Raw genomic sequence first — 22,380 nt, 5'->3', positions numbered from 1 at the left:
TTAAACACAGTTTTAACGAAAGATATCTTAAATATATAATCCAAAAGGAAATTCTTCATAACATTTTACCAACAACATAAGTAGGTCTTTGTGTGTGTGTGTGTGTGTGTGTGTGTGTGTATGTGTATGTGTGTGTGTGCATGCGCACATAGAGCTGGAGATAATTTATGTTAAGCACTTAATAAACGATACAAAGATCATTAGCAAATAATTCTTAGATCATAATAACTCTAGTATTATTAGAATTTACACACTTCAATTATGACATGACAACAACTCATATAACCATTTAGTGATTCTCAAAAAGGAATTATATTCATTCCAGTGCACTACTAAACATTCTCTTTGGAATTTTTAAATAATTTAAATAATCCCCAGGGGTTATTCAAAATATGGTATGTAATACTATAAAATGCCCAGATGTTAGTAAAACTTTGGTCTTTTATTTCCTAATACATATTCCTATAAAACTTTTATAATATTTTATTTAAAAAGAATACAATTTATTTCACATCTTCCTAATTGTCTTTAATGTTTAAAAAAGTATTTACTCAATGTCTCATATGAATCAGACAAGCAAGAAAGGAAGACCTCTTTAAAAGAGTTTTATCAACATTTTACTTTGCATTTCCAAAGCTCCCTTTTGAGAAATACTTACTAGCTCACAGCAAATCCATGGGAAACTATAAAGTAATATAGGCCTTGCTCAGAATTCTCTCAGGCAATTACTAGAAACACCATAAAAATGTGTGATCAGGGTATCCAGACCAAGGATGTTTCTGAGGGATCCCTCGATTATATATTTATTCCCATTTTTCACAAAAGGTGTTCCTTGGGATGCTAGTTTTTCAAAACACTCCTGAAGAAAGGAACTCCTAGTTAAACAATTTGGAATTCTTTACATACTATGTCTTTTCTACTGAAAATTCACAAATCACAACAGGATATTAGAGTTCCTAACAAGTATTGAAGCTGAGTCTACTATTTATTTCTGTTTAAGAAAGTAGAAAACTAGAATTTCCTAGTTGTTAGTGTTGTTTTTATTCTAAAACCCAAGCAATTCTCCCTCTTCCCCCTTTTCTCCTTACTAAATGCTGTGAATTTTCATTCCGTGGAATACTCATTGGGACACACTGCAAGCAGCCTCAAGACTTTGGGAGTCTCTATACCATCTCTTTGGTATAGCTGCAAGGCCGGAGTACAGTCCAGGGAGCAAGTAGAGGAAAAGGGCACAAAATCTCGGAAATTCATGAGGGTTGTCCAAAACGAAATTACAAGTTTGATTAATATTTCATAGAGCCCAATGAATTTGCTGATTGTGCAATTTTTTTCAGCATGTTTAGAAACATAATAAAGTATATGAGCTACAACTCTGATATGCATAGTGAAAAATGATTGGTCTTCTAGTCACTGCATCCCTAGAAAAAGTATTATTGTTTAAATGTGAAAAATACCTTTGCTTCAGAATGCCTTGCAAGTAAGAAGACCCTGATAGAAAGTATGCCTTCAAATAACCAAAGTGTTTATAGAATATGAAAACTTTCCTAAGCACAGGCTGTATATGAGTTAAGTATTTTAAGGAGACCAACAACTTGTACCGAAGACTCTACGTGTTACTCAATTGGCATCAGTGAATTCTTCCTATATGAAAAGAAATAATCCTTGACGATTACAGCAAAACAATGTGGGTATACTGAAGGCCACTGAACTGTACACTTAAAAATGGTGAAGATAGTGAATTTTACATTGTGTGTATTTTGCCACAATATAAACAAAATAAATCATCTAAACTTGTTTTAAGGCACCACTAAAATAGCAAGATTTTTTTTTAATGCTTGAGAGAATTACTTGCTTTGTAACCAAACCAGATTCTTGGAAACATATAAAAACCCTCCTCTATCACTGGGAAACACTCTCTTGGCCAAGAGAGAAGGGAGGGGTGGATGCTGAACAGATATGACAGTTTTCAGAATGAGAGAAATACTCTTTTCTTCCTTCTACTTCCACTACCTCAATCCCCATGCCATTCGAGTTGCAATAACATATTTGAAAGTATACTTCCATTTTACATGGCAAAAAATAATACAGTGTTCTATAAATGTAAAATGGTATTTCACAAGTTTTTTAAAAAAATATTTCATTTCCTGTAGTGGAATTAAGAGTAAAATCTGCTGTGTGGATTTTTAAAGTTAGGTGGAATACATTTGACTTATCAAAGTGTGTATTAATATAGGAGAATTAACAAATTTGTGAGAAATAGACTTAGCGAAGGATTAGTGAACGATAAAAGGATTGATGAACTATAAAACTCACAGCAAAGCTAAGAATGTTGAAAAACCATGGCTCCCGTTGGCTCCTGTAGACTACTAGAGTATAAGTTTATGAAAGCAGGGAACACATCCTTCTTGTTCACCACTGGTTTTTTTCATGCGGCTAACAGTATCTAGTATTGTAGACACTTAATAAATATTTTTGAGTGAGTTAGGAAGTTCAAGATAGAGTTAAAATACAGAAAGTTGCTTTTTAGGCAATGGTTAAAGAATGACACTAGTGAAGGTGCTTCTCAGTTAATAAATTATTCAAAATATCACCAATTGAACATTTAGATGTCTAATAAGTCACAAGTTCATTATTCATGTTAATTGTTTGCTACCATATCCATCCAAATTCTACATATGGAATTTTATTCACAAACCAATAGCCTACATTTCAAGAGACCAATATTGTCAACACTTAATTACTTAATAATCAATTCTTTACATGAATCATTTTGTCTGATGGACTATTGCTGAATTTTTCTCCTGAAGTCTGGGCAATAAAATTGTACTTCATAGATATCCTTATGTTCTTTTTAAGTGGAGGCATTATTATTAAATTTTCTCCATATTTTAAAGATATCTAGTGGAAGAATATTCATTAAAATGTTAATATTCATTATTTCAATTAATTTTCTTTGAAATTTGAGCTATTTGTGCATAAACATTAAAATGACAAATGATTAAATGGTGTTTCATGCAATCCTGATAAAAGATTTAAAGATGAAAGAGTATGTATTTGGAAGAATATAAAAAAGAGGTATCCACTGCTTCTAAACATATTTCTTGGACTTTAATTATTGGATTTTGTGTTTTTTTATTTAGAAAAACTAAAATATAAGCAAGAAAAATAAAACATAGTTTCCACACGATTAGCTAAAAACGGTCAAAACTTTGGACTCACTTTGAAATCTATTTCAAAAGCTCAGCTACTTTGATTTTTTCTATTATAGAAACATGAAAAGTTATTGCAACTGAATTGCATACATAACTCCTAGAGTGTAGACAGTTGCTATTATTTGTTCACTTCATCAAAATGGTTTTTTAAATTCTTGCTACATCTGTATTACCAGGTACTGGAGAAACCAAGGTGAAAGAGGCCCAGGAGAAGCCAAACCTTCTTTGCTGTTTCTAACAAAGGAAATGCCATTCTTGCCACTAACTCTTGGAATGATTTCCAAGTTCTCTAAAAATAATTTAACCTGTGTCAAATAGCTGTCTCATCTGGAAAACTCAATAAATGAGTGTAGAAGTTAGAAAGACTAGGGGGGATGTTAGGTGTTAAACCGAAATGGTATATCCCAGGCATGTTAGATTGAAACTCCAAATTAGCCAGCATGCTTCCATACATCTGCTCCCTTTTCTTTAAACTCGAGCTCTATTATTGCAGAAAAGCATAATAATCCCCACTCTGATCTTGCATTTCAAGGGAAAAAGCCTGAACCATCACAGCATAAGCACTTTTGTAAAGGGGTATTATGGGTGGATAAATTTCGTTTTGGGGTCAGCATTTCTGCATTCAAAGGGCAGATTATATAGGGAGGAAAAATAAGAGGAGTAGTATAAATTATTCTTCCCAATGACAATGATTCTAATTTGACATTGGACTTTAGTTTAGAGAGGGTATGCCTAGTAAATCATGCTTCATTTTAAACAATAGTTGAATTCTTTAAAATTTTGTGCAAATTATTTCTTGGAAGCCAAATCACCCTTTACTGTGCCTGAGCAGCTCTTTTACATAGGAAGCTCAGGTAAATCCTTATAAAAATAAAAAATATGCTTTATTTATTTGTTCAGAAATGTACATCATTATAGATTATTTTCTTAATGTGAAGCATTCTAACATGGCAATTGTTAAAAAATGAATTTTAAAATTCAGTTTTATGATTTTTTCAATCTAAAACAGAATTTTCTTGCTATTAAATTAGTTATGATTCACATTTAGTATATGTTGGTCCACAAATGAAATGGCATTCCCTGTAAGGATTTTCAGACATCTGCCAGTGTCCTCAAGCAGAAGGACTGGACGATTTTTTGGAGGGATGACTTACCCTATGACTATTAACTTTTGCAGGGTACCACTTGAATCAAGATTTTTCAAGGGGACCCAAGGTAAAATGGAAACATTCCGGACTTTAAACATTTCTCTATTTTCTTTTTTGATATGAAAGACATCCTAAAAAGAATTTGTAAAGAAATGGTGCTATAGTACCTTGCATTAGTTCCTATTGACTAGGATAAGGAGGAAAGTGAAAATCAATTAGTCTAATGGGTCATGGGATAGTGCAAGTACAGGCACATACTTTGACTTTGCTTGCCCACTCTCATAATTTGTTTTAGAGCTTGGGGTGGAAAAGGGGGTGAAAGGAGATAATATATGGGCTGCCTGACATTTGCCAAGAACTGTGCTTCACATTTTACACATGGCTTCTCATTTATAAAAAGTTAAGCAATACATAAGGAAACAAATTCAACCCAAAGAAATCTTACTCTTTTTTTTCCCCCTGCCATATCTAGAGTTTCTTGTCTGTATTAATAGGAGATAACATCTCTAGTAAGGAAGAGAAACCTGTTTTTTTTTATTCTTTTCTCAGCAGTCACTTTTTTTTTTTTTTTTTTTTTTAAGTCTCAAAATGAAGGGAGTGCAGTGGTGGGTGGAAGTCCAAGAGAGAATGCTGCTTTTATCCATCTTATTCTCTTTGCAAGTCAGATGGGAATAGCTAAGAGAAGCTTAAAAAAAAAAGAGGTAAGGAAAATGAGCAAGTACTCAGAATACTCATAGTTTATTAACGTGATAAAAACTGTTTAAATGAATTTAAATAGAAACATAAAACTTTAATTCTAAATACTGTAGATAGAGAAAAAAAGGTAAGATCATGACTCTTTTAAGACTAAACCAAATTTAAGAGTAATCTCTTAAAAAGTTACTTATCAAGCCCTTTCTATAATTTAAAAACATTAAATTTGGCATGGCTGCCTATTATAGGAATGCTCTATATCTGTTAAGTGTACTGAGATATAGGAAATGTTAAGATCAGAAACCATACCGAATTGTTAACACCAAGTATTTTGTATAAATCCTTCAGTCAACTCTATCTTAAATTAGTTTTGATTTAAAAGTTACTCTAGGGACACCTGGGTGCGGCAGTCGTTTGGGCAGCTGACTCTTGGTTTTGGCTTGGGTCGTGATCTCAGGGTCCTGATGTCAGGGTCATGAGACTGAGCCCCATGTGGGTCTCGACCCTCAGCCCACACTCAGCATGGAGTCTGCTTAAGACTCCCTCTGCCCCTCCCCCCCATTCTTGCACTCACTCTCAATAAATAAATAAATCTTTTTAAAAAAACTACTCTGGACATTATACATAAGTCAAATGTCTAGTCATATAATTTTAATATTTTCTATTTTTATTCCAATAAAACATGGATAACATGAGTAACATTTCCAATCAAGAAAATTTGTTCTTTCTAATGTGAATTAACCAGTAATTTCAAGTTTTAGATGTTCATAAACTACTTGAGAGCAAGAAATACAATCATATTTATTGTTGGATCTTTCTTGGGCTTATCACAGGGTTCATGCTTACAAAGAGCTGTAGGGCCAACCTGAATGATGAGCAATTTGGGTGAAGTTTACCCATATGGATTAAAAATCTGATTCCCAGCAAGCCCTACGCTGTGGGAAATCCGTGTCCCCCAGAGCTGGCAAAGAACTTGCCTCGATCACTTATGCTCACTTTTTTCCTGTCTGCTGACCAGTGATGGGGATAACACCACTAAACATTTTGATGATTCATTATAAGTGTGCACGTCATACTTTTACACTGATTTTTATGTGGCGAAAGACTTAATAGTCTCCCACACCAAAAATCATGTTTGAAATTCAATACATTAACAATCTGAAGCAGACTTAGCTGTGAAGCAGGATACTGAGAATAAATAGATGAAATTCTAGACATTTCTAAAGAGGATCCAGCTACTTAATAGCCACTGAGGTCTTCAGTGAATAGGTGTGAATATTTCAGTGCAGTCCAACCTGAACTGAAAAGCAGTTCTTACTTCCAAATTTAAATACCGCCTGTGCATATAAAAAAAAAAGAGAGAGAGTTTTATTTATTAGTCCAAAATGTTACTATGATTGGAATCTTGAAAAAACATTCTCTTTTCCTTGGGCATGTTCTTCAGCAAAAGGCAGTTAGGAAGGGTAGCCTAGAGAAAGGAACTTATGCTTGGAAGCCATAAAGTTGAGACGTCCTGTTTTTCACCTCACAACAGGCGCAGTTGGGCTGAAGATAGTTGAGTTAGTCCATTTCTCTGCCAAAGTTAAGATGATGAACCATAGGTGAACCCTGGCAAAATTCTATTCACCCACTGAAGAGCTATTCAGTTACTGAGGATTATCCAAATCATTTTCCTCACAGGTTGGACACATTCTCTTCGAGGGGCAAGTGCAGCTCCCATGAGGAGGGTTACAATGAGCTCTGTGGATACACTGGTACTTCCGAGCACCAGGAGGTCCATAGTGGCCTGACATGCGTTCTGTGAGGGAAAAATAAAAACAAAGGCAATTCAAATGTGCTTTTTTTTTTTTTATCATACAGTCTTTTTACTACTCTCTCTTGGAACTGAATAGATAATGATAGATTTGTAAAAAATTCTGGTTAACCATGTGGTATCTTTTCCCATGCTAGAATGTTATATAATAAAAGCAAGGACTTTAATGGAAAACAGGAGGAAGCTGGGAGTGTCAAGGAAGTTAGTGACAAAATTGAAAAGAGGAGAAGGCAGGACAGCAAACGTAGATTTTTAAAGTCCCTTCTTAGAATTAGATTATTCAATAGAGCTTATAGCAGTGGCATTCTGAGGGATCCGGGGAAAATGGATTAGTTGTCTTGAAGTCAGAACAAGGCAACACTCATTCAGAATACACAATATATGAAATTTGTCTTTAGGTTGAAAACACAATTATTTGAGCTTATGTTATTGAAAAGGAAATGGCTTTAAATTCAACTCTTTCATCTCTTAAAATATGTCAAAGGGCCATAGATCCTCTGTGCACCTAACTCCACAAAATCCTGCTATATGTACTACAGGGATATAACTACCTTTAAATTGAATTGCATTGTGATTGCAACTGGTAGAGAAATAAAGGGAAGGGATAAGAAGTGCTAGCTTTATGAAAATAACTAAACATGGACTAACGGGGTAATGCAAACATCACACCCCAACCTGGGTGCTTGGTATTAGTCTGAAATCCAGTAAAGAATTAGCAGAGAATTAACAGGTTCTGTCTCTGAAGGACTGTGAGTTGAGGGAGAAAGTCCCACCCAACCCAGCCCATGGAAACAGGAAATGGGTTCATATTTTCTAGTCACTCAGGCAAGACTAGGAATTAACTCAATTTACCGATATTTAAGGACTGGAGAAATTTAACTTGCAATAATAACAGTTACCTAGCTCTATGTGGTTTACGAATGGGTTCCTAATACATTATTTCAGTTGGTCCTAACAAACACTTGTGAGGTAGGCAAGGCCGTGAGATAAGCCCTTTCATTCTAGAGGCAGATAAACCGAGGTTTGCTATGGCTTAAGAAACCTTCTTAAATGTTATATCCCAGGTTAATGGCAGGACTGGATTTCTAAGTTCTCATCTACTGCTCATTCATCATTTTGCACTACTATGTAGAAAGACAACGTATCAAGTGTATATATACAGAGAAGAAAACCCAAATAAGAAATTAGAAAGCTGGGGTCCCTGGGGGCTCAGTCGATTAAGCAGCGGACTTTTGGTTTCGGCTCAGGTCATGATTTCAGGATCATGAGATGGAGCCCCGAGTCAGGCTTTATGTTCAGTGGGGAGTCTGCTTGAGATTCTTTCCCCACCCCCCTCTGCTTCTCCCCCTGTTCTGTGTGTGCACTCTCTCTCTCTCTCAAATAAATAAATAAAACCTTTTAAAAATAATAAAAAATTTTAAAAAAAGAAATTAGAGAGCTGCAACATGGAAAATTTAGAAAAAATTATATATGCATGTGTGTGTGTGTATATATATATACATATATAATTATAAATATGAAGATACAGGTACTAGAGCAAATTCTGAGTCTGTGGGCAAAATTTTGTTAAATATTTCCCTATTGCCTCAAAATTCTCTTTGCTTGTTTGGAGATTCAACCTAAATTTATCATGAGCAGTTGAATTTTTTTCTCTCTTGGACAATGAAGATTGGTTAAGAGGTGGTTTAGCTCTCTTGTCTCAATTAATTAACTAGATTTTAAATATGATACGAAGGGAGACTTAGAAATCCATTTTGCAATTAGTTACTTTTACTAATTACAAAGCAGTAATTCAACTCCTTCCTAAATGAAGGTATAACAGGTAGGTAAAAGGAGCTTTGGAGGAGTTGCAAATGCTGGTCTGAAATGAATCTCTTCTTTAAAACTTCAGGCTTCATAAAATAAAAAAGAATTCTGTGTTATTTCAAATTTAAACTAACACACCCACCTCTGTCCAGTGTGTGGGAGGATTACTTAGTTTGGTGGTAAGACCTAGTGTTCTTGTTTGAAAAGGAGTTATGAATCAGGATCTCTCCTGAGCAGTTCAGAATCTGATTTTAATTTATAAAAATACCACATTTTCATGTTAATAACGATGTGTATTTAAGACATCTGTTTGAATGTCTGCAAATGTTAATTTACCAAGAGGGTGGGGAAATAATCCAATAAAAAGCTGTTACATTCTTTTATGAATTAACATTATGGCTGTTTAATAGGTCCTTTACCAGAGTTCAAATTAAAATGAGGTCTTTTATCTTTATAGCGCCTGCATAGACACAGCTGCTCACAGTTAATATCACAGATGAACTGTGCCTAATTGAAAATAAAAATGCAAATAAAAGACCCTGTAGTACATCTGTGGAGGCTGTGCGTACCCCCAAAGAGCCCATGACAAGAGGGGCCTTGAGGTGCCCACTGAGAATGGACACATTAATACACATGATCCATTGTCACGTGGTAATTGACTTGTGGATGAAAGAGCCTATGTGATAGAGGAATTTAGTCCAAAGAAAGTCCATAGATGAGGCTTTAATTTCCAGCCCGTCCATCAGCTCTCTTGGTTTAGTGGCTAGTGTCAAGCCCCACTGCTGAGTGCTGCCCAATAGAATTTTCTGCAAAAACGAAAATGTTCTATACTGCACTATCAAATACTGTAGCTATATGTGGCCACTGAGCACTTGAAATGTAATGCGTGACTGAGGTGAATTTTAAATCAAACCAAATTTAAATTAAACAGCCTCCTGTGGTTAATGGACAAGGCATATTAGGCAATGTAAATAGATAACCAAAAGCAATTCCTATTCCTTTCTTTCCCTTGAGTGGTAACTTAGTGGGGATGTTAAAGTCTGACTCTGGACCCAGATTTTCTCTTTCAAATCTCCACTCTATCATTATTAGCTGTGTAACCTTGGGCAAGTTCTTAATCTTTTTGTGCTTTAGTTCCTTCATCTATAAAATGGAAATGGTGATGATTGTAAAGCATAAATTAAAATGCTTGGCACATAATATACATTCAATAAACGCTGGTGGTTTTCTTCAGTATTTAGATGAAACCACAAATGCTATAAGTGTTCTTTTTATTGAGCATTTCGTTGGTGACATGGCTACTGTGGCTTCACCAAGATGTCATGGAGATGTTTATTCTGACATATTTAGTTTAGATATGGCAAGGTTCGGGGATTTTTGTCTACCATGGCTCCATGAAGAATGCTGAGAAGAGAAGCCAGAATTCCTTCAACAAAAATTTGCTGAAGACTATCATGTGCTAGACCTTGTTCTAAAAGACAAATAGAAGACAAATAAACACTGATTCAACTTAGAAGCTTACAGTACAGTGAAACACAAGGATTAGATATTTAAATGAAGCAGCTTTGCAAAAAAAGCAATGTCCAGATCAATAAGCTCCTGAGTGGGAAGATGCCATACAGTTCCAAGTCAGTATTCATAACCCTTTAACCTTATTCTAAAAGTCTATAAAATGGCAAGAAAAAAAGCTAGGAAAGGACATAACACGCTTGATGAGCTAGTGGAGGTTCCTTATTCTGGCTTATATATAGATATTCACACATACAGTGTTGTTCCCTAATCTCAGCACCCAAAATCTGCAACCAGACTGCCTGGGTTCCAATCTTGGTTCTGCCACATACTACCTTTCTGTGCTTCAGTTTCTTCATCTGTCCAATAGTAATAAAAATAGCAACAACCTCATAAAGTGGTGGTAAGAATTAAATGAATGCAAGCAAAGTGTTTAAGATGGGGCCAGGCATTCAAAAAAAAAGTAGCTTTTATTGCTATTTCTCAGAAGCAAGGTGGGGTAGGGGAGATTGGGCTGGTTTTCTCAGCATCATTGAGATTCCAAGTTAAAGAATCATAGATTAGTGTTGGAAATGATTTTAGCAATATGTAACCTCAACCCTTCTTTTTGGCAATGAGGAAAGTAAATTCTGAGATTAAATGCTCTACTTTGGGTCATAATCTGTGGCAGGGACAGACATTCAGGGCTATTGTGAAATGTATAAAACCTTTTCATCTAGTAAGCATCCATTAAGTCAAATAGCAAGAGATGAGTCGATTCAATCTACTTTCTCCTCTTTTTAAGACAGTCCCTGGGGATTTAGAATTTACATTCTAGGTCATTCTTCTTGTGAATAGGAAGGACAATAAAAGATAAATCTCAGTTTGTTTCTCAGAGTCCATAGTCTCTCATGGTTCATCTCCCCCTCTGATTCCCCCCCCTTCACTTTTCCCTTCCTGCTATCTTCTTCTTGTTTTTATTTTAAACTGAGGGTTCTGTAGGGGAGGGGGGTGGGGGATGGGTTGGCCTGATGATGGGTATTAAAGAGGGCACGTTCTGCATGGAGCACTGGGTGTTATATGCAAACAATGAACCATGGAACACTACATCAAAAACTAATGAGGTAATGTATGGTGATTCACATAACATAATAAAAAAAAGATAAATCTCAATTTACAATGAATAGGTGGGAAATTGGTTCTCAAGAATACTATCTGGATTGTACCTTAATTGTCTTAATTTTAGTTATTTCTCTGAATACCTTTCCTGATCAGGGTGTTTAACTGCATCACTCAGATGTAATTACAATGTGTCCCCTCTTAGTCATGGTGCTGGTTTGGGGTGCCTGTGATGTAAAAGCTACATACCCTGATTAATCATAATAAAGCAAGGTGACAAGCAGTGGTGGGGTGATGTTCTCTAACTGAGTCATGTTTTTAGTACTAAAATGTCTATATATCTCCATGTAACCCATGAATCAGAGGAACATTATGAGGTGCTTTGGTTCACAGCAGCATCACACCTGGCTCCGATTTTCCCAGGTGGACAGAAGCATTTTCCAGCTACTGGGTGGCAGGAGCTTTCTTGTTCACAGTCACAAAGTTGATGGCAATTGTCTCCAAACATTCCAGGTGGACACTTTACCAAGGAAAGAGAAATGCTGAAAATTTAACCCTTTGAGCTTTCACTGATGCACCTAGAATGAGATTAAAGATAACAGTTTCCTCAAGATGAAGTCCCAGGTAGCAAAGTGAGGTGGTAAAATGATATTTGTTGGTCAAAAGAAGAGAGGGAAGTTTTGGAATTCTCAGAAAGTGGCTGCCTTGTATACATGATTTCACATCAGGTCTTAAAATGGATTTATTTCGGCAATGGTTTGTATCTGTTAGAATGTGTGTAAGCTTTTTGAAGATAGGAATTTAAGGAAGGAGACTGAGTCTACTAGCTAAGTGTATTTTAATATTTTTCCTTAAAATGTTTTTTATTGTGTGCCTCCTCAGAAGACTGTAAGCTCCATGTTTTCTGCTAGATTCCCAGAATTTAATGCAGAAAGAGGCACATAAGTCCATATTATTGAATCACTAAAAAATCAATAAAAGATGGACAAGAAATATTATATGTAAAATTCTAGTGACATATGAGGATATAGTATGGGACTAATATATAAATCTTTTTTAAAGGCAATAACTTTGGTTCACATAAAGTCAAATTATTATCATTATATCATGGTTGTTGTAATCATATGCACAAGAGTGTACATAATATAGTGGAAAATTTGACTTAGAGTTGTTTACTGAGGACCATGTAGTTTGGCACTGTTTGAATTAGGCTGATCAGTCTTTTAGGACTTTATAATATCTTATATCAAACTGAGTAGCCCAAATTCTCACCTCTATCTCTTCATCCACATTTATGGCTGCCACTACTTTCTTGTGATAAATGCCTAATTCACATTTTTAAATATTTTTTCATAAAGCTCTTATACTTACTTCAATACCATTGAACCGAATGCAGTCTTTTAAAAACATTTAATAATATATTTTTCATTCAGAGGGAGCTTCTTTGCCCATTGAAGACTAAGAGCTTAGTGATGTTTTGAGATATTAAACAATTTCATTTATGGGAGGCAAAACATTTTGACCAATCAGCAACAAAATCAGAAACAACCACAATATTGGCACAGAATGAGTTCCTGTCTCCTTAATGTCCAAGTCGGAAGTTTAGGTGATTATTCCATGTTATCAATTTGAGTTTACATTTTTGCCCTCAGAATGAAAGATCACATAGTCATGCAGAATTCCCACATGCCTAACAATGCCCTGGCTATAACTTTTTCACACTGGCTGCCATGGAAACCTGCTGGGCAAGTGCACTGTCCACTCGCTGTGTCACAACTGGCTCCATTTTCGCTGTCACAGATGTGAGCACAATTCAAGCCATAAAATCTGGGAAGCCATGCTAGAAAATGGAAATGTCAAAAGACTTTTTGGTTTTAAGAATAAGTTAAAGGGAAAATTAAAGGACCTGCTTTAGGTCATTTTTCTCCCCCAGGACCAAAGAAAGAGATGAGAGCAAAGAATTGGAAAATAAGAAAAAATTATTTGGACATTAATATTGGCACTGGTTTAGTCATATAGATAAATGAATATATGAAATGCCATTCTGTACAAATAGTCTAGAAAAATCCATAAGAAAATGTAAAATAGCTTCAAGTAGATAAAATTTATTTGCAATTATGTGCTATAGTCTTACAAAGACTTCACCAAAACCCTCCAATACCCTAAACACCTAAAACAATGTTTTCAAACATTAGATTCAGGCTAAATTTAGTGAGAATGGTTTTTCGATTAAATTCTTTAAGTAAATAAGAGTCTCTGCAGAAAGTGATTCATACAGCTCTTGATGGTTGAAGTCCTGGGAATGTATAACAAAGGTGGGTATGAGAAAAGCAGGGGAGGAAGAGAAGAAGGAGAAAGGGAATAAAAAACAGAGAATATGATGTATATATAATATATAGTAGGTTAGCATATTATGAGGAAGTTAAGTTTTAAAGTCAGTGAAATTTAATACTTGGAAAATTTCCTTAGATGGCCCCTAAAGTACAATATAGAATTTTTTTTTAGGAAGTTCAATATAACCAGTTTCTCTTCCACGGTTGGAGATGATCAATATTTTTGTGGTAGAATAGCAGAAGAAGTACTTGGTTTACATTTAGAGACCATGTAATCCAAGCAAATGCATTTCTTTAAAGGCTAAAATTGTCATCTGCCCAGAGAGATGCTCTGAGAGAGGATTTGCTGTGAGAGGTGTGTGAGAGCTAGGCTTGATGGTAGACAAAAGATTGCCATTTCCTATCTTGAGCTTTCTTGGCTCCACTTACCACTCACCAATGGGAAGGGGATGAAATTTCCTCACCCTTCAGTTATCCATATTCTCTCTCCCTCCCTCATTCCTTCCCTTTCTCTAGTTCTCTCTCTCTTTCTTTCTCTCTCTTTGTTCCCCCACTTCTAGAGTTGGTGTTGCCTAGGCTCCATGTGTATGACATTTGTCCAGCATGCATTGAGTTACTTGAAACATTAGAAAAAAACTTATAATCAGGGAGAAGAAAAAGAAGGTAAAACCAAAAGGAGATAAGGAAATTTTATATAATATATACTCTTCTTTTTTCTAATATCATTATAAATCTTTAAAAAATAAATAACAAAGGAAGATGCAGTGTAAGGTTTCTTCTGTTTGTTCTTATATAATCATCACTGAAAACAGAAAAATCAACTATCCTTTATTTTTTATATTTTATTTAAATTCAAGTTAGTTAATCTAAGGCATATTATTAGTTTCAGGGGTAGAATTTAGTGATTCATCGGTTGCATATAACACCCAGTGCTCATTACATCAAGTGCCCTCCTTAATGTCCATCACCCAACATCTGTAGTTTCCTGAATTGTTAATTTTAGCCCTTCTGACCAGTGTGAGGTGGAATCGCCTTGTGGTTTTGATTTGTATTTCCCTGATGGTGACTGATGTTGAGCATTTTTTCATGTGTCTGTTAGCCATTTGTATGTCTTCTTTGGAGAAATATCTGTTCATATCTTCGGCCTATTTCTTGACTGGATTTTTTTTGTTTCTTGGGTGTTGATTTGATTAGTTCTTTACAGATTTTGGATGCTAGCCCTTTATCTGATATGTCATTTACAAATATCTTCCATAGACTGCCTTTTGCTTTTGTTGATTGGTTCCTTTGCTGTGCAGAAGCTTTTTATCTTGATGAAGTCCCAATAGTTCATTTTTGCTTTTGTTTCCTTTGCCTCAGGTGACATATCTAGTAAAAATTTACTACATCCTAGGTCAAAGAGGTTGCTGCCTGTGTTCTCTAGAATTTTGATGGATTCCTGTGTCACATTTAGGTCTTTCATCCATTTTGAATTTATTTTTGTGTATAGTGTAAGAAAGTGGTCCAGCTTCATTTTTTGCATGTTGCTATCCAGTTTTTCCAACACCATTTGTTGAAGAGACTGTCTTTATTCCATTGGATATTCTTTCCTCCTTTGTTGATTGGTTGACCATAGAGTTGAGGGTCAATTTCTGGGTTCTCTATTCTGATCCACTAATCTATGTGTCTGTTTTTGTGCCAGTACTATACTATCTTGATGATTACAACTTTGAAATACAGCTTGAAGTCTGGAATTATGCCTCCAGCTTTATTTTGTTTTGTTTTGCTTTAACATTACTTTGGCTATTCAGGGTCTTTTTTGGTTCCAAACAAATTTCAAAATTGTTCGTTCCAACTCTTTGAAAACCACTGTGTTATTTTGATAGGGGTTGCATTGAATGTGTAGACTGCTTTGGGTAGCATAGACATTTTAACAATATTTGCTCTTCCAATCCATGAGCGTGGAATCTTTTTCGATTTCTTTGTGTCTTCCTCAGTTTCTTTCATAAGTGTTCTATAGCTTTCAGAGTACAGATCTTTTACCTCTTTGGTTAGGTTTATTCCTAGGTCTCTTATGGGTTTTGGTACAATTGTAAATGGGATCAATTCCTTGAGCTCTTTTTCTGCTGCTTCATTATTAGTGTATAGAAATGCAACAGCCTTCTGTGCATTGATTTTATATCCTACAACTTTGCTGAAGCCCTGTTATCAGTTCTAGCAATATTTTGGTGAAGTCGTTTGGGTTTTCTACAGAGAGTATCATGTCTGTGAAGAGTGAAAGTTTGACTTCTTCCTTGCTCATCTGGATACATTTTATTTATTTTTGTTGTCTGATAGCTGGGGCTAGGACTTCGAGTACTATGTTGAAAAACAGTGGTGAGAGTGAACATCCCTGTCTTGTTCCCGACCGTAGAGGTAAAGCTCTTAGTTTTTCCTCATTGAGGATGATATTAGCTGTGTGTTTTTTGTACATGGCCTTTATGATGTTGAGGTATATTCCTTCTATCCGTATAGTTTAAGGATTTTTAACAAGAAAGGATGCTGTATTTTGTCAAATGCTTTTTTTTCTGCATCTGTTGATGGGATCATATGGTTCTTATCCTTTCTTTTATTTATGTAGATTATCACATTGATTGATTTGTGGATATTGAACCATCCTTGCAACCCAGGAATATATCCTATTTGGTCATGGTGAATAATCTTTTTAATGTACTGTTGGATCTGATTAACTAGCATCTTGTTGAGAAGTTTTGCATCCATGTTCATCAGGGATATTTGTCTGTAATTCTTGTTAGTGGGGTCTTTGTCTGGTTTTGGGATTAAGGAAGTTTTCCTTCCAAAATTAACTATTCTTTATCTCTTTTATTTTAATTATATATAAAACTGAGTTCATAAATGTTGCTTTGCTCAACTTCTCTATTTCTCTAAATACTATTATGCTTCTAGGCTCCCTGGCTTAGAACTTTAGAACCAACTTTGATTCCTTCATTTTCCTCATCTCCATGTCCAAATTAATTGCCTAATAGAGTTAGTTGTTCTTCCAAAATAATCTTCTGCTCATTTATTTCCATTTTTATCCCAGTCTACATTTTCAAAATCCTAAACTATCATTATAACTTCCCACATAGAACTACTGATGACTGTTTTTCCCAATAATCAATAAATGTACCCACTTTACAGATTTGTTTCACTAGAGTGATGTCTCTTGTCAGCTGAAAATCTTCCTTGATAACCCACTGCATGTAAGATGAAATTTTTGGGCCTTGAATACATACATTTTTCCTCTCTTTTTTTTTCTTTAAATTTTTTATTGTTATGTTAATCACCATACATTACATCATTAGTTTTTGATGTAGTGTTCCATGATTCATTGTTTGTGTATAACACCCAGTGCTCCATGCAGAATGTGCCCTCTTCAATACCCAACACTAGGCCAACCCATCCCCCCACCCCCTCCCCTCTAGAACCCTCAGTTTGTTTCTGGGGGTCCATTGTCTCTCATGGTTCGTCTCCCCCTCCGATTTCCCACCCTTCATTCTTCCCCTCCTGCTATCTTCTTTTTTTCCTTTTCTTAACATATATTGCATTATTTGTTTCAGAGGTACAGGTCTGTGATTCGACAGTCTTGCACAATTCACAGCGCTCACCATAGCATATACCCTCCCCAATGTCTATCACCCAGCCACCCATCCCTCCCACCCCACCCCCACTCCAGCAACCCTCAGTTTGTTTCCTGAAATTAAGAATTCCTCATATTGGTGAGGTCATATGATACATGTCTTTCTCTGATTGATTTATTTCACTCAGCATAACACCCTCCAGTTCCATCCACGTTGTTGCAAATGGCAAGATCTCATTCCTTTTGATGGCTGCATAATATTCCATTGTGTATATATACCACTTCTTCTTTATCCATTCATCTGTCGATGGACATCTTGGCTCTTTCCACAGTTTGGCTATTGTGGACATTGCTGCTATAAACATCGGGGTGCATGTACCCCTTCATATCCCTACATTCATATCTTTGGGGTAAATAACCAGTAGCACAATTGCTGGATCGTATCGCAGCTCTATTTTCAACTGTTTGAGGAACCTCCATACTGTTTTCCAGAGTGGTTGCACCAGCTTGCATTCCCACCAACAGGGTAGGAGGGTTCCCCTTTCTCCGCATCCCCACCAATATCTGTCATTTCCTGACTTGTTAATTTTAGCCATTCTGACTGGTGTGAGGTGGCATCTCATTGAGGTTTTGATTTGGATTTCCCTGATGCTGAGCGATGTTGAGCACTTTATCATGTGTCTGTTGGCCATCTGGATGTCTTCTTTGGAAAAATGTCTGTTCATGTCTTCTGCCTATTTCTTGATTGGATTGTTCTTTGGGTGTTGAGTTTGATAAGTTCTTTATGGATTTTGGATACTAGCCCTTTATCTGATATGTCATTTGCAAATATCTTCTCCCATTCTGTCGGTTGTCTTTTGGTTTTGTGGACTGTTTCTTTTGCTGTGCAAAAGCTTTTTATCTTGATGAACTCCCAATAGTTCATTTTTGCCCTTGCTTCCCTTGCCTTTGGCGATGTTTCTAGGAAGAAGTTGCTGCGGCTGAGGTTGAAGAGGTTGTTGCCTGTGTTCTTTAGGATTTTGAGGGACTCCTGTCTCACATTTAGGTCTTTCAACCATTTGGAGTCTATTTTTGTGTGTGGTATAAGGAAATGGTCCAGTTTCATTCTTCTGCATGTGGCAGTCCAATTTTCCCAACACAATTTATTGAAGAGACTGTCTTTTTCCATTGGACATTCTTCCCTGCTTTGTCGAAGATTAATTGACCATAGAGTTGAGGGTCCATTTCTGGGCTCTCTTTTCTGTTCCTTTGATCTATGTGTCTGTTTTTGTGCCAGTACCATACTGTCTTGATGATGACAGCTTTGTAATAGAGCTGGAAGTCCAGAATTGTGATGCCGCCAGCTTTGTTTTTCTTTTTCAACATTCCTCTGGCTATTCAGGGTCTCTTCTGGTTCCATACAAATTTTAGGATTATTTGTTCCATTTCTTTGAAGAAAGTGGATTATGTTTTGATGAGGATTGCTTTGAAGGTGTAGATTGCTCTAGGAAGCATTGACATCTTCACAATATTTGTTCTTCCAATCTATGATCATGGAAGGTTTTTCCATTTCTTTGTGTCTTCCTCAATTTCTTTCATGAGTATTTTATAGTTTTCTGAGTACAGATCTTTTGCCTCTTTGGTTAGATTTATTCCTAGGTATCTTATGGTTTTGAGTGCAAGTGTAAATGGGATCGACTCCTTAATTTCTCTTTCTTCTGTCTTGTTGTTGGTGTATAGGAATGCCACTGATTTCTGTGCATTGATTTTATATCCTGCCACTTTACTGAATTCCTGTATGAGTTCTAGCAGTTTTGGGGTGGATGTTTTGGGTTTTCCACATACAGTATCATATCATCTGCAAAGAGTGAGAGTTTGACTTCCTCTTTGCCATTTTGGATGCCTTTGATTTCTTTTTGTTGTCTGATTGCTGTGGCTAGGACTTCTAATACTATGTTGAATAGCAGTGGTGATAGTGGACATCCTTGCCATGTTCCTGACCTTAGGGGGAAAGCTCTCAGTTCTTCCCCATTGAGAATGATATTCGCTGTAGGTTTTTCATAGATGGCTTTTATGATATTGAGGTATGTACCCTCTATCCCTATACTCTGAAGAGTTTTGATCAAGAAAGGATGCTGTACTTTGTCAAATGCTTTTTCTGCATCTATTGAGAGGATCATATGATTCTTGTTCTTTCTTCTGTTAATGTATTGTATCACGTTGATTGATTTGCAGATGTTGAACCAACCTTACAGCTCAGGGATAAATCCCACTTGGTCGTGGTGAATAATCCTTTCAATGTACTGTTGTATCCTATTGGCTAGTATTTTGGTGAGAATTTTTGCATCCATGTTCATCAAGGATATTGGTCTGTAATTCTCCTTTTTGATGGGGTCTTTGTCTTGTTTGGGGATCAAGGTAATGGTGGCCTCATAAAATGAGTTTGGAAGTTTTCCTTCCATTTCTATTTTTTGGAACAATTTCAGAAGAATAGCTATTAATTCTTCTTTAAATGTTTGATAGAATTCCCCTGGGAAGCCATCTGACCTTAGGCTTTTGTTTGTTGGGAGATTTTTGATGACTGCCTCAATTTCCTTGGTGGTTATAGGTCTGTTCAGGTTTTCTATTTCTTCCTGGTTCAGGTTTGGTAATTGATACATCTCTAGGAGTGCATCCATTTCTTCCAGGTTATCTAATTTGCTGGCATAGAGTTCCTCATTTGTTCCTAAAATTGTTTGTATTTCTTTGGTGTTGGTTGTGATCACATTTTTCCTCTCTTGTACTCTTACTTCAACTGAGAAAACAAAACAAACAAATAAACAAAAACCACAAGAAGTTTGGCTCCATACTTTCTGACCCAAGAAACCTCAGAGTAGTTGGTAAGAATTCTAAACCTCAGGGGCGCCTGGGTGGCTCAGTCAGTTAAGCGTCTGCCTTCAGCTCAGGTCATGATCCCAGGGTCCTGTGATCGAGCACCATGTCGGGCTCCCTGCTCAGTGGGGAGCCTGCTTCTCCCTCTCTCCCCTGCTCATGCTCTCTCTCTCTCATTATCTGTCTCTCTCTCAAATAAATAAATAAAATCTAAAACAAAAAGAATTTTAAACCTCTAATAACTTAATAAGATTTGTTCCTGTGAAATATGTTTGCCAGAGCCTAAAAACAAGTTGGTAGACATGGGAACATTTTTAAACATTAATATTATTTCAGAACCTTAAAAGAATTCTTTACTTCCAAATAATTAATATTTTTCAAGCTTTTGCACATGCCTCAGTGCTGAATACTTACATGTATCTTCTTATTTAGTACTGATGATAATCTTTTAGGAGAGGTGTTATTCTTATCCCCATTCTACATTTGTTGAAACTGAAACTTACAGAGTTAGTAGTTTATACATCTTTTATATGACAGATTTAAGCCATATATAACTAACTCTAGAGCCTAAACTCTCACATCTTAATTTATTAACTTTATTGTCCATCAGGGATCCCTGATGCCTAAAGCAAATTATTGTATAATTCCCCCTTTTCCTAATTTAGATGAAAATATTGAGTCCAAATGAATAAGTGATATAAATATGTTTAAGGAGAACTTGAAAGCAGACATTTCAGATTTAAGCCTAGATTAACATGAAAGAAGTAGCTTCCTTGTCTATATTTTGCTTAGAAGGCAGCCAGAGGAAGGAGAATAACTTTGCTTAAAAAGTCTGGCAGCTGACTCCTCTGCCTGTGTGTACTCCAGATGATCATGGAACCAGAGAATTGTTTTTTGGACAAGAGTTACAAAAATAATGAACAAATTCAATTACTGATCATGGTATTTGTCAGTATCCAGAACTTAAATTAGAGATATGAAATCCATTGTAAGAATATACATTAAATCACTAACAGTTTATCTAATTTTATGTAATGTGAATGTATTACTTTTATGATTTAAAGCAGTTTTTTAAAGCTTAAAACTTGTCAACACCATAATGCCCACTCATTATCTCTGTTTACCACACTAACAGTCCCTTCCGTGGTAACCTTGGAGGCACTCACAACTTCCAGAAAACCTATTGTAAACTCCATTGTTCTGACATGAGCAATTAAAATGGCAGCCTGGGCCATAATAACCAGGAGAACATTCTGAAAAAGAAACCATGGAAGCATTAGTTCTAGTTAAGACAACTGAATTTGTTGTAATGAGTTTAAGGACAGAAACAAACAGAATTGATCAAAAAATAAAAGCAGACAAAACATTAGCTAACAAAATCAAGACAAAAGCATAAATACATACAACTTTTTAAAAGATTTTTATTTATTTATTTGACAGAGAGAGATACAGCAAGAGAGAGAACACAAGCAGAGGAAGAGGAGAATCAGGCTCTCTACCGAGCAGGGAGCCTGACTCCTGGCTCGATCCCAGGACCTTGGGTTCATGACCTGAGCTGAAGGCAGATGCCTAACTGACTGAGCCACCCAGGCGTCCCAATACACACAAAATGTGGAATAATGGGATGCCTGGGTGGCTCAGTCGGGAAAGTGTCTGCCTTCAGCTCAGGTCATGATCCTAGAGTCCTGGAATCAAGCCCGGTATCCGGCTCCCTGCTCGGCGGGAAGCCTGCTTCTCCCTCTCCCACTCCCCCTGCTTGTATTCCTGCTCTCGCTGTCTCTCTCTCTGTCAAATAAATAAAATCTGGAAAAAAAAAAAAAAAACAGTGCCAGGAAATCTCAGAAAAAGAAGAGCAATGAAGGGTGGCTAACCCTGTCAGTATCAAATATATATAATAAAGACTCATAATAAAATAGTATTTCATTTGCATATAAATGAACAGACCAATAAAACAGAGTATCTGGGGTACCTGGGTGGCTCAGTTGTTAAGCATCTGCCTTTTGCTCAGGTCATGATCCCAGGGTCCTGGGATCGAGCCCCACATCGGGCTCCCTGCTTGGCGGGAAGTCTGCTTCTCCCTCTCCCACTCCCCCTGCTTGTGTTTCCTCTCTTGCTGTCTCTCTCTGTCAAATATATAAATAAAATCTTTAAAAAAAAAACAAAACAAAAAACCAGAACATCCATAACTATACCTAATTGCATATACATGTTTAGTATTTGATGAAGGCTGCCTCTCAAATCAGTGGGGAAGACAGACTTGTAAAAACTGCATTATGATACCTGAAAAGCCATATAAAGGGAAAATGGATCTATTCCTTAC

The 22,380-nt window shown here is 36.2% G+C and overlaps 1 protein-coding gene across 1 annotated transcript in view; it reads right to left on the bottom strand.

Moving 5' to 3' along the window:
* Window positions 1-5,788: 5,788 nt before the first annotated feature.
* Window positions 5,789-22,380, bottom strand: part of LOC113918376 (scavenger receptor class F member 2-like) — a 51,371-nt gene continuing 34,779 nt past the window's right edge. The window contains exon 6 of the mRNA XM_027586792.2: window positions 5,789-6,851. Within this exon, the coding sequence (XP_027442593.1) occupies window positions 6,700-6,851 (152 nt within the window). The 3' untranslated portion in view covers window positions 5,789-6,699. The remainder of the gene's footprint in view (window positions 6,852-22,380) is intronic.

The sequence above is a fragment of the Zalophus californianus genome, chromosome 1, assembly GCF_009762305.2.
Source record: "Zalophus californianus isolate mZalCal1 chromosome 1, mZalCal1.pri.v2, whole genome shotgun sequence".
In the NCBI taxonomy this organism is placed as follows: domain Eukaryota; kingdom Metazoa; phylum Chordata; class Mammalia; order Carnivora; family Otariidae; genus Zalophus; species Zalophus californianus.
The sequence above is the reverse complement of the archived record's forward strand: the minus strand, read 5'-3'. Positions and strand labels throughout refer to the sequence as shown.